At 44.5% G+C, this 13,004-nt stretch overlaps 1 protein-coding gene across 5 annotated transcripts in view; it reads left to right on the top strand.

Moving 5' to 3' along the window:
• The window catches only part of Oxnad1 (oxidoreductase NAD binding domain containing 1), a 49,565-nt gene that overhangs the window by 13,606 nt on the left and 22,955 nt on the right, over positions 1-13,004 (top strand). For all 5 annotated transcript variants that reach the window (XM_017802423.2, XM_017802422.2, XM_008849973.3 and 2 more), the window contains one exon: positions 7,456-7,562. In XM_017802423.2, coding sequence (XP_017657912.1) covers positions 7,456-7,562 — 107 coding nt within the window. The remainder of the gene's footprint in view (positions 1-7,455; positions 7,563-13,004) is intronic.

The following is a 13,004-nucleotide window of genomic DNA, read 5'->3' as shown; positions in this document are numbered from 1 at the left end:
CTGTTTACTTGTTTATTACCATGTGTACACACATGATACCTGTCTGGGCATGTGTACCATGGCTGTGTGAGTGGAGGGCAGAGAAGAACTTTGTAGAGTCAGTTCTCTCTCTCCTTCCACCTATGTGTGGATTGTAGGGAATCAAACTCAGTCCCAGGCTTGCTGTGATAACTGAGGAGGAAAAGGGTTATTTGGCTTACGCTTCCAGTCACAGTGCAACAAAGAGGGAAATCAGAACAGGAAGTCGGAGCAGGAACTTGGAGGCAGGAGCAGTAGGGGAGTGGCTGTGGATTCCATCTTGTCTTGCTCACAGCCTCATGCTTACCTTGCTCTCTTATACAGCCCAGGACTACCTGCCTAGGGAATGGGGCTGCCCACAGAGGGCTGGGCCCTTCTACACCCACTAAAGCAATCAGGACAATCCCTCACAGACATGTCCACAGACCAACCTGATAAATTACTCAATCAAAACTCTTTTGGGAGGCAGGGGGGGAAGAGCTCAACTTTGGAATCATTGGGTGGGTATTGGGAAGTGTATGTTTTTATCAACTTATAACTTGACTCTGGAACATGGGTACATGGGGGTCTGTTAAACTGCGTTCACCACTTAACATATGTCTAAATTTTTCTACCATAAAAAAGAGGCAGATTGGGGAGGGGAAAAAAGTCATTGTGAGCTGTGGTGAGGGAGAGAAATAATAATTGAGTTTGCAGTGGGAATTCACATAAGCAGCTGTGAGTTTAGAGTTCATTGCTGGAACTTAAGTGTGAGCCACGTAGAGAAGAGAAGGGTTGGCAGCTAGAGGCCAAGCAGAAGAGCAGGGCCCTCAGAGGGGATGGCGGAGGAGGGCGTCAGCAGTGCTGAGGCTGCCAGAGTGGAAAAGGGAGAAGGAGCAACTCTTCTGATCCAAGGTTGTCCCAAGGTTTACCAAAATAGGCAGGTAGTGGGTGACCAGAGTGGTTGGCTGAGTTGAGTTGAAGAGGGAATTGGAGGTGAGCCATTGTGACTCAACGTGATGTGAATGGGAGCGAGGGTGTGGGGGGCACCTGAAAAAGAGAGGGTTTTCTATTTTTCTTTTCTTGAGAAGCAGCGAAACCCACAAGTAGTGGATTCTGATCTCCTAATTTGCCAATTAGTAGCCCTGGGGCCTCAGCTTTCTCATGTGTAAAGTGGGAATAATAACAGTCTCTCAGGATCATTGTGAAGACTGAATGAATGAACAGGAACACATGCTTTTCATGTGATAAGCACAGTGCACAGATTCCTGCTGCTGCTGCAATGGGAAGTCCCAGGGCTGATGGAGAGGGAAGCCCAGGGGTGATGTGGGTGAGAAGAGAGGACAGTTGCTAGAGGGACGCTTGAGAGACCAGCCCAGGTGCACAGGTAGCTTTTGATGGGAGAAAGAAGTACACCTGTCATGTCAGGGTCTGCTAATGGCCACCCTAAGGCTCTTAAAAGGCAAAATGAGGGTTGGAGAGCTGGTGCAGCTGTTAAAGGTTCAGGCTCACAACCAAAAAGACAAAAAACCAAAATGACACCCTTGACGGAAAATTTTGTAGTCCACCTGTCCCTCCCTCCCTCCCTCCCTCCCTTCCTTCCTTCCTTCCTTCCTTCCTTCCTCCCTCCCTCCCTTGGTTCCTTCCTTCCTAATTAAAAAAAACTTTTAATTGAATTTTTGAGATTATCATACAATATAACTTGATGGTGTTTAGATACCCTCCCCTATCTGCACCGTCCCTTACTACCTGTCCTAGTTTGTTCTTCATTGCTGTGACAAAATACTCTGACGAATACCAACTTGGGGAGGAAAGGGATTATTCAGCTTACATCTCCCAGGTCGCGCAGTTCATCAGGGAGCCAAAGGTAGGAACTCAGGGCAGGAACCTGGAGGCAGGAGCTAGAGCACAGGCCATGGAGGAACGCTGCTTACTGGCTTGCTCTCCTGGTCCCTGCTCAGCCTGCTTTCTTATGCAACACAGGCCCACCTGCCCAGGGGTGGCACCACCCACAGTGGGCTGGGGGCTGGGCCCCCCCACATCACTCATCAAGAAGATGCCTCTCAGATATGGCCACAGGCCAGTTCAATAGAGGCAATTCCCAGATTGAGGCTCCCTCAACCCAGGTGTGTGAAGTTGACACTAAAGCTATCTAGCACACTACCCAATTTAATGTACTCTATTAAATATATAATAAAGCCTATAGAGTCTAATTTGTGTCTCCAAATGTCCTTCAGTGTGGTCCATCCACTGGAACCTGGTCAACCTACCAAGAGTTCATGTTTTCTTTCGTTTATTTATTTAGAGACATTCTATAGCCCACACTGGCCTCACACCCAGGGTCTTTCTGCCTCAGCCTCCCACGTGCTCTGATAATAGGCATGTGCCCTCATGTTCAGCTCCATGTAGTCTGTTATGTGCAGTCACTTAAGTAAAATAATCTTCTTGTAATCAATTTTCTACATGTTAGATTGGCATTTTGTCACCATTTAAATAGTGAGCTTTGGTGTCTTCATGTGTAAAGTGACCCCCTATTCCCATTAACTAGTTTCCTTTAACTATGAAATTCTCTGAGCCCTAAGTATTTATTTTTGTTCTAGGTTATCTCTAATCCTGTAAAAAATTTTTTCCCATCTTTTTGAGACAGGGTCTCCCTGTAGCACCAGCTGGCCTGGAACTCAGTATATAGACCAGGCTGGCCTTGAACTCACAGAGGTCTGCCTGCCTTTGCCTCCCAAGTGCTGGGACTACAGGAGTGTGCCACCACACCAGGCCTCTAATCCTGTAAATTTTTAAGCCAGAAAAAAGTATGCAGGAATGCCCATAGGGGAAGCCAGTCAGGTTTCCAAAGATCTGTTTCCTGTAGGAGACTTTTGCATCTGCAGTGCCATCAGAGTGTCCTGCATGAGACTGACTTTTTAATGAGTGTAATGGAATTTCCTTTGGGATCCTGCCTCTGTCAGTGCATTAAAAATATGAACTAGTAAAAGTTGACAAACCTGTTGTTATTTTATTGAACACTCTAAATGTTATTTTATGGAAAACTTCATTTCCTGCCATTTGTTTTAACTTGGGACATTGCTAGTGGAGGTTTCAATTGTGAAATCTTTTGATCCATTAAGTATAAGAGCTAGTACAGATGTTAAACATAAGTTTCCCCGTCATGTTTTACTTCCAGTAAAAGAGTGGCATGTCACCAGGGCCACAGTTGCAGACCCTAATTATGTGAACTAGCTTCAGAATAAATATATGTCCTCCAAAAAAGACTGTTAATGTTTTTAATGCCCATGGCTAGAAACTGTGATACGGAATACAGTATTGGTATTAAGCAAAACAGTAACAAGAGGGAGGCATGGCTTTCACAACTGTGAACTGTACAAGGCATTTTGTGTTCCTTTTGTAGCACTTTGGTCCCGATTATTAGGAATCAGAGCAGTGGTACATAGCTGTTTGTATTCATAGTGAAGGCCGTAATGCATATGGGAAGGTCTTTAATCCTAGTCACTAATCACTGGAAAAGAGGGCTTAATAGAAAGTGCGACTTCCTCTTCTCCGCTACATTTGGATGTTGATACAGGCGATTGGCTTCATTTCGCGCAGTCCTGGCATTTGCTCTGAAGCGTTCTCGTGTGTCAGGTCCCATTCTGTCCTACAGGGGCTGGAGGGGGTGTCGGCTTCGTTGCTACCAGGTGACTTCTGGATTTGGTTAGTGCTCATGCATTTGAGAGTGAATCCAACAAATGCCAGCTAAGCTGTTAAAAATGACACAATGCAGCTCATGTGTTTACATGTTATTAAATTGGAGGAAGATAGTGTTTATAAAATAGCAGTTCTTTTTATAAACAAAAAACATGGGAATACAAAGTAATGGAGAGACCTTTGTTCATTCTTATTACTTGGCTTTGAAATAAGTTACTTAGAAGAAAGTGGCCAAAAGTAAGGTCCTGGTTCTACCGAAGGAACCCACTCCCTTCTGGCCTGTAATGTGTTTGGACCAGAGTCGAGGGATTTTTTGGTATCTCCTGCCTCCATTTTCATCAAAATGCTCATGGAGAAGCCAATTTGCAGTGGCTTTGAGGGTTTTCATTCATTCTGCTGATGCTGACAGCCCTGTGGGGTCTAGTACTTGATCTAAGGCTGATTGTGATGTGTAGCCTATCCAGTACCTGACCACAGGAGGTCTTGGTCTATTTGGTAGAAAGACATGTTTGTGGGATTCATAATTACATTAACATGTGCTAAATATAAAAGAAAGGCAACATATCCTGTCAGAAGAGTTGAGAAGGCTAGAGGGAAGGCTTCAGTCAAGGGCTTATTTGCTCAAAGAGCAATGCCCGAAAAGGTGGGTGGGGTCGACAACAGAGAATGGGAGGTAGGCAGTTATTAGGTGCCCAAGGTTGTCCGGGGTGGCTGGAAACTGCTAACATGGGGATCCAGGTGGCGCTCTGGCTGGAAGGAGTTATAGAGGATGTTTAGCTGCTTTTCATTGTGTAGTCAGTGGCAGAGAGCTCTTGGAGGCTTTTGAGCTGGAGAACAGTGCGAGTTGGAACATCAGCAGTATTCACCAGGTGGCTGCTTTGAGAGGCTTAAGAAGGAAGTTAAAGTTGCAATTCAAGGGAAGAGAAAGCATTCTCAACCAGGACAGTGGAGGGCAAGAGAAGGAAAAGATGATCTAGGAACTTGGCTGTTTTGGGGACAGAATCCTAGAAATAGTCCAAATGTCTTTGTCTATCACCTGAAAACGGACTTGACCCTGTTGAGGCTGAGAGGGCTTCAGAATGAGCTCTGAGCAGAAGAAAGAAGTGGACGTTGCAGGGCATTCTCCATCTCTGCAGCCCAGTGCCAGGCACTCTGCTCAAGAGTCTGGAACCATGCAAGTTTGTGGTGGGCTGTATGCTACATGCAAGAGACTTTACCGCTGGGAACAGTGCTGTCAGATGATTGAGCTCCAAGCTGACCTGGATTTGATCATGGCTCAGCATTTCTTAAATAGGTGATCTTGAGCAAGTATAGAAACATGTTTTTGTTTTTGTTTTCCCCAGAAAGGGGAAGGATAAAACATGGTCTCTTGAGGATTCATTTCAGCAGAATGAATTTGCACACTGGAAACACTGAACCCAGCACCTGGTACATATCTGAAAGGAAGGCTTCTTAGGCATTGGCAGTCCTTACCTATAGGGAATGTCGATATGGGCCTGCGACAGAAAACAATCATGGCTGGGGTGGTTTGAGAGTGCTTGGAGGCCTCCGGCAAGGCCAGCCTCCCTTAGGGAAGTAGGAGAAGGAATCGTAGAAAGAGCGCCAGGTGAGAGCACAGGAGAGGACCTACAGAGCTGAGGTCCGTGCCAGATTTCCCAGGCAAGGAGAATGCTTCAGGATGGAAATGACCAAATTTAGAGACAGTGGGGTGGAGTGGAGTGGGGGTGGGGCCCTGGAGGGGTTGTCACTGAGACTGGACATTGAGTATGATTTTCAGGGTGACAGCTACCAGTCTGGGAAGGACTGACTGCAGGAACACAGAAGCCAAGTTACCTGTGGGTAGCAAGAGTATCTCGGACAGGAAGATTCTGTGGGCTAAGGAACCTCATTGTCTTGGTAGAAGAAGGGATGGAAGGCAAGGTTTCTCGAATACCTTAAAGATAGTATGACTTTTGAGTTTGCACTCATAAAAGAATTGCTAGGACACAATGGACATGTGCTGCAAGCCCACCACATTGCACAGGTCATTGTCATCCATGTGTGCTGTTCTCCAGGCATACAGTGCTCAGTGTGCGAAGCCTGTGCAGCAGCACAGGTGCAGTGACATATATAGTGTAAACAGATAAAGTAGAGCATGTAAAATCAATTAATGCAGTAGAGTGCATACAGTGCATACATAGGATGGGCAGGAACATTCCAAGTGCTTTTGCTTGTATCTCATTTAGTCCCTCAACAACCCTTTGAAGCATGGATATTACTCATCTCAGTCCATAGCTGAAGGCAGCTAGGACACTTGCCCTGACTGCTAAGTGATGGATCTGGGATTTAAAGCCCAGGCCTTCTGGCTACAGAGCCGGTGTCCACATTCTGTTGTTTTCAGTAGTTCATTTCTGAGATGTTTCAGATGAACCAATAGCATTAGATACCATGTTTAATTAAACAAAAAAAGAAAGGTACTAGAAAAAAGATTGAATGGAAATGAAGACTGGCTGGTAGTTGCTGATGTAACACTGTTTCTCTGATTAGGATCAAGAGTGCAGGTAGAAGGGCCATGCTTGGTGACACACCTTTAAGCCCAGCCTAGGCCATATAGAGAGACCCTGTCCTTAAAAAAAGAAATGCAGGTATAAGGGCTGTCAGGAGAAATCACCTATTTGTTCTCCAAGAGAAGAGGGAGAGGAGATTTGGAATAGTGCAGAGAGTGAGAGACAGGGCTTTCGCAGAGTGGAGCAGAAGACGTTAGAGTTGTTTGGTGATAAGGGTAACCACCATCCATCATGAGACTTTTCTGGTGGGTTGAAAGCAGTTTCCCATTGAGAGGTGGTTAGACCTGCTGAAGAAAAGGCCAGGAGGATCTAGCCTCAAGGTTTCCAAAGTGCCCTCTGGTGGAGCTGTTGGGGTCCTCTGCAGAAAAGATTGCAGGTTGGTGAGCTCCTGCTCACTGCCGCTGGTAGAGTTTAGCAGAAGGTTGAGGGAGTCTTGTTTTCTACTTTCTGACACAGGTTTAGGGGAGGAAGAGAAATACAGAGCAGAGGAGGAGGAAGGAAGGAAGGGAGACGATTTTACATTTGAGGACTGTTGAGGCATGGATGATCCTTTCCTGACTAGTGTCCAAGTCACTCAGTTTTGAAGTTTCCAGAAAACAGACACATCATTTAGAGTAGTGCTTCTAACTCTCAGTAGAAAAGGGCTCTGGTGTTCTTTAAGACTGTGAGCTGTTTATGTTTTGGAAAAATACAATAAATTAGAAAACAAATTAAGAACCAAACATATGAGCACAAATCCAGTTTTTCTATTACTAGAGGCATCAGATGCGGTTACTCTAAATTGTTTCTTAAAGAAGTCCTCAGAGCTTTCTTTGGATGTTTGCTGTTAGGTGCTGTATACTATTCCTTGCACATTCAATCTCACTTGGCCTGGTACTGGTTGAGAGTTTAGATACCAGGCAGGATGGGACCCCTTAACTCTTCCCGAGTGCCTAGCCCAGTGCCTAGCATGTGATGGAGACTCCTCAGGTGGATGCTGGTTACACCATCCCTGTAAAGGGATGATTTTTGTATGCAGTACAGAAAATTTCAAAAAGGAGTTAATTAAGTTTACTCACCTGTAGGCGGACAGAGCCAAAGCAGCATATGCTTTGCCTTATTTGGCAGATTTTCAAAACCACTAAGGTTTTTGTGCAAACTTTAGTTCTCAGGAAGGACTTGTCTCTTGGTCCATCTGTGTACTAACCTGAGCCCCAAACCCCTCTGACTTCAGGTGGTGGCAGCGGCTAAGGTGTGTGGAACTACAGACGAGTCACCGTCAGTGAAGAGCCTCCACTTGCTTGTTGCTGATACCAATTTTTCCTTTAAGGCTGGCCAGTGGTAAGTGGTGTTTCTTTTTTCCAGGGTATATATCTAAGAAGGTGCTGTCAGATGAAAGGGATTACGTTTTCTTCTGGAAAAGACTTTGTGGCTAGCTGTTCCCCACCTCCTCACTGGGGGAGAGGAATTCTGGGGCATTTCCATTTTGGCATGGACAATCTGATTCCTTTCTTGGCTGGAGTCCTTGGCCCTCTGTCATGTCTCAGACCTGTCTTGAGTAGCTAAGCTTCAAACAAAGCAGCTCGTATTGGTCTGTGGACCCACAGCTCTGACAGTTGTGTCTGCAGAAAGACTGGCTGATGGAACACACTGCAGTCATCTCATCTGAGTTATATGTGCTGGGCATTCATGCCCTTCTAAGCGTTAGCCTTCTTTCTAATACAGAATGGACAGAGCAGCTGGAAGAAGGGCTGACCACCCTCCTGACTGAATTCCTGCTGCCCATGCCTTGTCTGGGTTGAGTTCCAGTATTTTAATTCATTATCAGGATTCCCCAGTCAGGCCAAATACACACACATACACACCCCACCCTGCCATCACACACAGATCATCCTAAGTGTGTCCTATTGGACTCTGAGGACTAATCAGTATGCTGCCAGGCTAACAGCCCAGCTGTCCCACTGTTTCTCGGAATGGCCTCACTGAGCTGCAATTCAAGTTGAATTGTAAATAAAGCAACTTGTGTTTCCCTAGGAAAGGTGTGTTTGGGTGTGTGTGTCCTTTATTTAAATAACGCATTCATTTCTAAATGAATTCTGGCATGTCAATCTTGGTAGTGTTTCTTAGGAGTCACTTGACTAATTTTGGCAGTCCATCTGGAAATGTGGTTTTGTTAGGAGGAGGATGTGTGATAATAGCAAGTGTGATAATAGCAAGAGTTAGCAGTCTTGTGTTAATAGTTTGCCTTTGAATTTAGAACTAGAAAACAAGATGCTGATTGCAATAATTTGCGTTTGTGAAGCAATTTACTGCAATCTTTGCACATGTTCGGTGATACATATTAAATGCATTTTGGCAGTTTAAGGGGGTGGGCAACATATTTACCCTTCAAAAATGGTTGAGCAGTTATTACTTTGAAAAGTAGAAACTTTAATTGAAACAATGTTTTTCCATATTTCCTTCCCTGGGGAACTGGCCTGCACACAATGTTGTCTCTGTGCCTTCAACTCCTGAGTTCTTCCTGCACTCAGACCCCAGTCTTCTAGGTCCAGAGGGCCTGGGCATTGGTTATAATGCTGTCACCATAGTGGCCTGCAAGTGTGTGAGCACTCATAGACTGCAGTGGCCTGGTGAGAACAAGATTGTTCCTAGAAATGGGGTCTCACAGTGAATCTCACAATAAAAGCATTCTGAGTTGGGGTGGTGTCTAGTGGCTTTGGGCTAGTTTGCTATGATCCTGACAGACTTGGGCATCAGGGGTCAGACTGTGACCCTTACCATGTTAGCATTGTGGACTTGTACTCATTCCTGTTCCTGCCCCTCATCTTGAATGACTGCACCCTTACTCTGGCTTGAGGCCGTGAGCTCCTTATGATACTTGGCCTTACAGGTTACAGGCCGGCCTTTTGGGTTGGCATGTTGCTCTGCTTTGTACTCTTTGTTAGGATGGTGTTCTGCTTCAGGTCACTTAAATCTCCAGCTGGGAAATAGACTCTTGGCACTGTAGGAAGGAGGGAGAGGAGATGAGGTGTAACTGCCACAGAGATTGGTCAGGACTGAGTGAGAAGCTAGTAGAAACAAAAGCAGGGATCACGTCTAGGCTCAACCAAAGCTCCCCATCTCTAAATTCTTGACTGGTGCCACCTCTGACACCTGCCCAACTCTGCAATGAGGTTCTAGTCCAGCTCTAACTGAATAAATCAATGCTATTCACCACCACTGGAACCCTGACCACAGATTTCCCCAAGAAGAGTACATCATAGACAGAGATGGCCTTAGAGGAGACTGGTTCCTGTGTGGAACCCAAGAGCAGTCCAGCCCAGCGGGACCACTCATTCTGTGAGCAGGGTTAAGTTCTCAGGCTCGTCTCACTGGGGGGCCCACTGCTTACCAACTAGGTCCCTGGTAAGGCCTGCTCTTGACCTTGTCAGAATTTTTCCTCCCTCTCTGGGAGGGAGAATGTGTCACCAATGTCCCTGCATGGCTGCCACATTCTGAGGTGGCACTTGGCTGCCTGTCTCCTACAGTGGCTATACTGCTTTGGCAGGGAGGCTGTGAGCCTCATGCTTTTGAGAGGCTTGTGTTCTTCAAGTCAAGGCTTGTGTTCTTCAAGCTTCTGTACTTCTGTGGACTTGTTTTTACATATTTAAGAGAAAACAGTAGAACTCTTCTAAGCATTGGAGTATTCAAAGTGCTTTGCACAGTTTTCTAATGTTAACTTCATTAGTTTGGCTTTCCTTTCTGTTACTGTTAGCATTTCACGTAGCTAGTTAGATCATCGGTGCTGGTAAGACCAGAGGACAGCTTGCAGTTCTTAGTTTTTTGGTCTGTTCCCTGCAGCAAAGCTGTTGGTTAGAGGAGCAGCAACTAGAGTTAGAGGGGGTGAGTGCACACGGTCACGTGACATCAGTGATGCTGCTGCTGTTATTGTGAAGCCCGGCAGCCCTGAGAGAACTGAGACAAAGGAATAAAGCTACCCCTGGCCCCAGCGGCTGCTGCTTGGTAGGCAGGGCCTGTCCTCCACAGCCACGTGCAGCAGCCCTTTCCCTTGACCACACTCAGGAAGCATTGCATCCCTTGACTCTTCATTCAGACTGCCCTCCTCCATTGCACTGTCTATTCAGCTCTGTTCAAGCTCTGCTTCTGGTGGAATTGTCGTTTCCTTTGCCTGTCTCCCTGCTCTAAGGAGATTTTATTAGATTTCAGTGGTATTGTTAATTTTCATCCCATTTGAGTAAGTTTACATGGGGCAGGAAATAGGCCATCAGTGATGTCTCTACCTCCAAGTTCCACAGTGCTTACCACAGTAGGCAGGTTCTTCTGTGGTGTTGCACAAATGAGAGAGTAAGGAGCTCCGAGTGCAGCAGCACAGGATTAGAGTTCAGGACCTCAGAGTGTAGTGTCAGCATTTGGCCCCTTGTGTGCTGGGCACTGGTGCTACCTCTCTGGTCAGGGCCAGGCTGTCTGGGATGTCACAGTTGGACATGGGAATGTTGATTTGCTTCACTGGCCCGGCATTTGGTGTATACATGGTAGGTGCCTCAGGCTCATGACTCCTGGGGTGCTAATCCCTCATACAGTTGTGTTTAAGATTTGTTCTTTCTTGGAGAGATACTTTATGAAATGTGTATTATGCATATTTGCTTAAATTAAATGGTGCTTTTAATATAATTTCAATTCTTCTGTATCTTCTAATGAAGGATCCTGTTTTCTGAAGGCAGCTCTCCAGCGGTAGAAGAGTTCCTTGTGCTTTTCTTTATCAGTATCAAGCAGCAGAGGGCACTATAGTTCAGGAGATAAAGCAGCAAAAGCAGCTCGGTTTTTACACATGGAGTTTCTCTGACCCATCACCAATAGTGTTTGTAGCAAATGAGGTAATAAATGTGAACTATAGTCTTTAAATTTTATACTTATTTGAAATAAAAGGTAAGTTAAGGAGAGTCAAATGCAAATAGGTGAAAGTAAGGTGGGGTCTCTCTCTACCCTCCAGAGCTGGTTTAAATTTATTATTATTGTTATTATTTTGAGACAGAGTCTCATGTAACCCAGGCTTCCCATGAACTTGCTATATAGCTCTGGAGGACTTTCCCCTCCAGATCTGGTTTAAATTTATTATTATTGTTATTATTATTGAGACAGCGCCTCATGTAACCCAGGCTTCCCGTGAACTTGCTATATAGCTGAGGATGACCTTGAACTTCTGATCCTCAGGCGTCCACCTCCTTGGTTGCTGGGATTACATAGGCATGTGTCACCATGCCTGGTTTATGCATTGCTGGGGATGGAACCGTGGTTCATGCTTACTAGGCAAGCACTCTGCCAACTGGCTACGTCCCAGCCCCAGCATAATCCAATTCTAGGACATTTTCATTATCTCACAAAGAGCACCTGTACATTCCCTACCTGTTTCTCATCCTCTGTCCCGGAAGAAAACTATTGCTCTACTTTCTGTCTTTATGGATTTTCCCATTCTGGACATTTCAACTAAATGGCGTCATAAAACATGTGATATTCATGTGGTTTCCTTCACTACTATGACTTCAGGGTTTATTTGTGCTATAGCACGCATCACTTCTTCATTGTGTTGCATGGATATATTGTGTTTTGTTTATCCATCCATCAGTAAGTGGACGTTAAGATTGTTTGCACTTCTGAGTTGTTATGAATAATGCTGCTAAGGACATTGGTGCTCATGTTTTTAAGTATACTTTTTCATTTCTAGTGAATGTAAATCTCAGTGGAGAAATGTGGTTCAGGAGTTAAGTGCCTTCCTAGCATACACAAGGATCTAAGTTCAATCCCTAGCACCTCCAGGAAAAGAAAGAAAAAAAGTGGGAATGGAATTGTTGGGCCATAAGGTAACTCTTAACATTTCCATGCCAGGCTTAGTCCAAGTGGTTCTGCCATTTGGTGTGCCAACCAGCAATGTATAAGGTTCCATTTCTCTACATCCTCATTAACATTGACATTGTTTGTCTTTTTGACTGTAGTCATCCTTTTGGGTGTGAAGAAGCAGCACATTGTAGATTCGATCTCTGTTTCCCTAATGAGCAATAGTTTTGAACATCTCTTGAGCTTATTAGTCATATATCTTTTTAAAAATTATTTAATAACCATATAACTAGAAGAAACATTTCATTACAACAGCATTGACATATTCAATAACAATTTCCAGAGCTAAGATGCATCTCTTTTAAAATTGGCTGTAAATTTTTAGGTTTATAATTGAATTAATACAGTTATACAATATTGTACTCTGTATAACCCCTGTAAAACATAAAATTAAATGAGGTTTTAAACTTTAAAAAAGATCTCCATTTCATTATTAAAATACAGTTTCATAAAAAATTCATTTTTAATGCAATTGACACTAAGATGTTTGCACATGCGTTTCTAATCTCTATATATCTGATTATTACTAGTTTTTTCAGTCAGTTACTTTCTGAGCTCCTTGGCACCTGAGCATGGATATAAAGTCATCAGGTAGATTTTAATGGTAATGTTTTTCACATTACTAATTATTAAGGAGGAAATTTTTGTGCTTTGAAGAATTATTTGTTTTCCTTTTTTTTAAATTTATTTATACACCCACTTCCCAGGTAGCACCCTCCCATAGCCTCCCTTCCCCAACTAGAGCCCTTATACTTTGATATCCCTGCTACTGTCTGCTGTTTGTCATCCCAGCCATTCCCCACTACTTGCTCTTCTGATGAATGTAGTCAGCCTATCTAGAGGTCTTTGTTTTAGGAGGGTCAGTTGTTCCTCATCTAGCAGCAATCCGTT

The sequence above is a fragment of the Nannospalax galili genome, unplaced genomic scaffold (assembly GCF_000622305.1).
Source record: "Nannospalax galili isolate Female #2095 unplaced genomic scaffold, S.galili_v1.0 scaffold364, whole genome shotgun sequence".
In the NCBI taxonomy this organism is placed as follows: Eukaryota; Metazoa; Chordata; class Mammalia; order Rodentia; family Spalacidae; genus Nannospalax; species Nannospalax galili.
The sequence above is the reverse complement of the archived record's forward strand: the minus strand, read 5'-3'. Positions and strand labels throughout refer to the sequence as shown.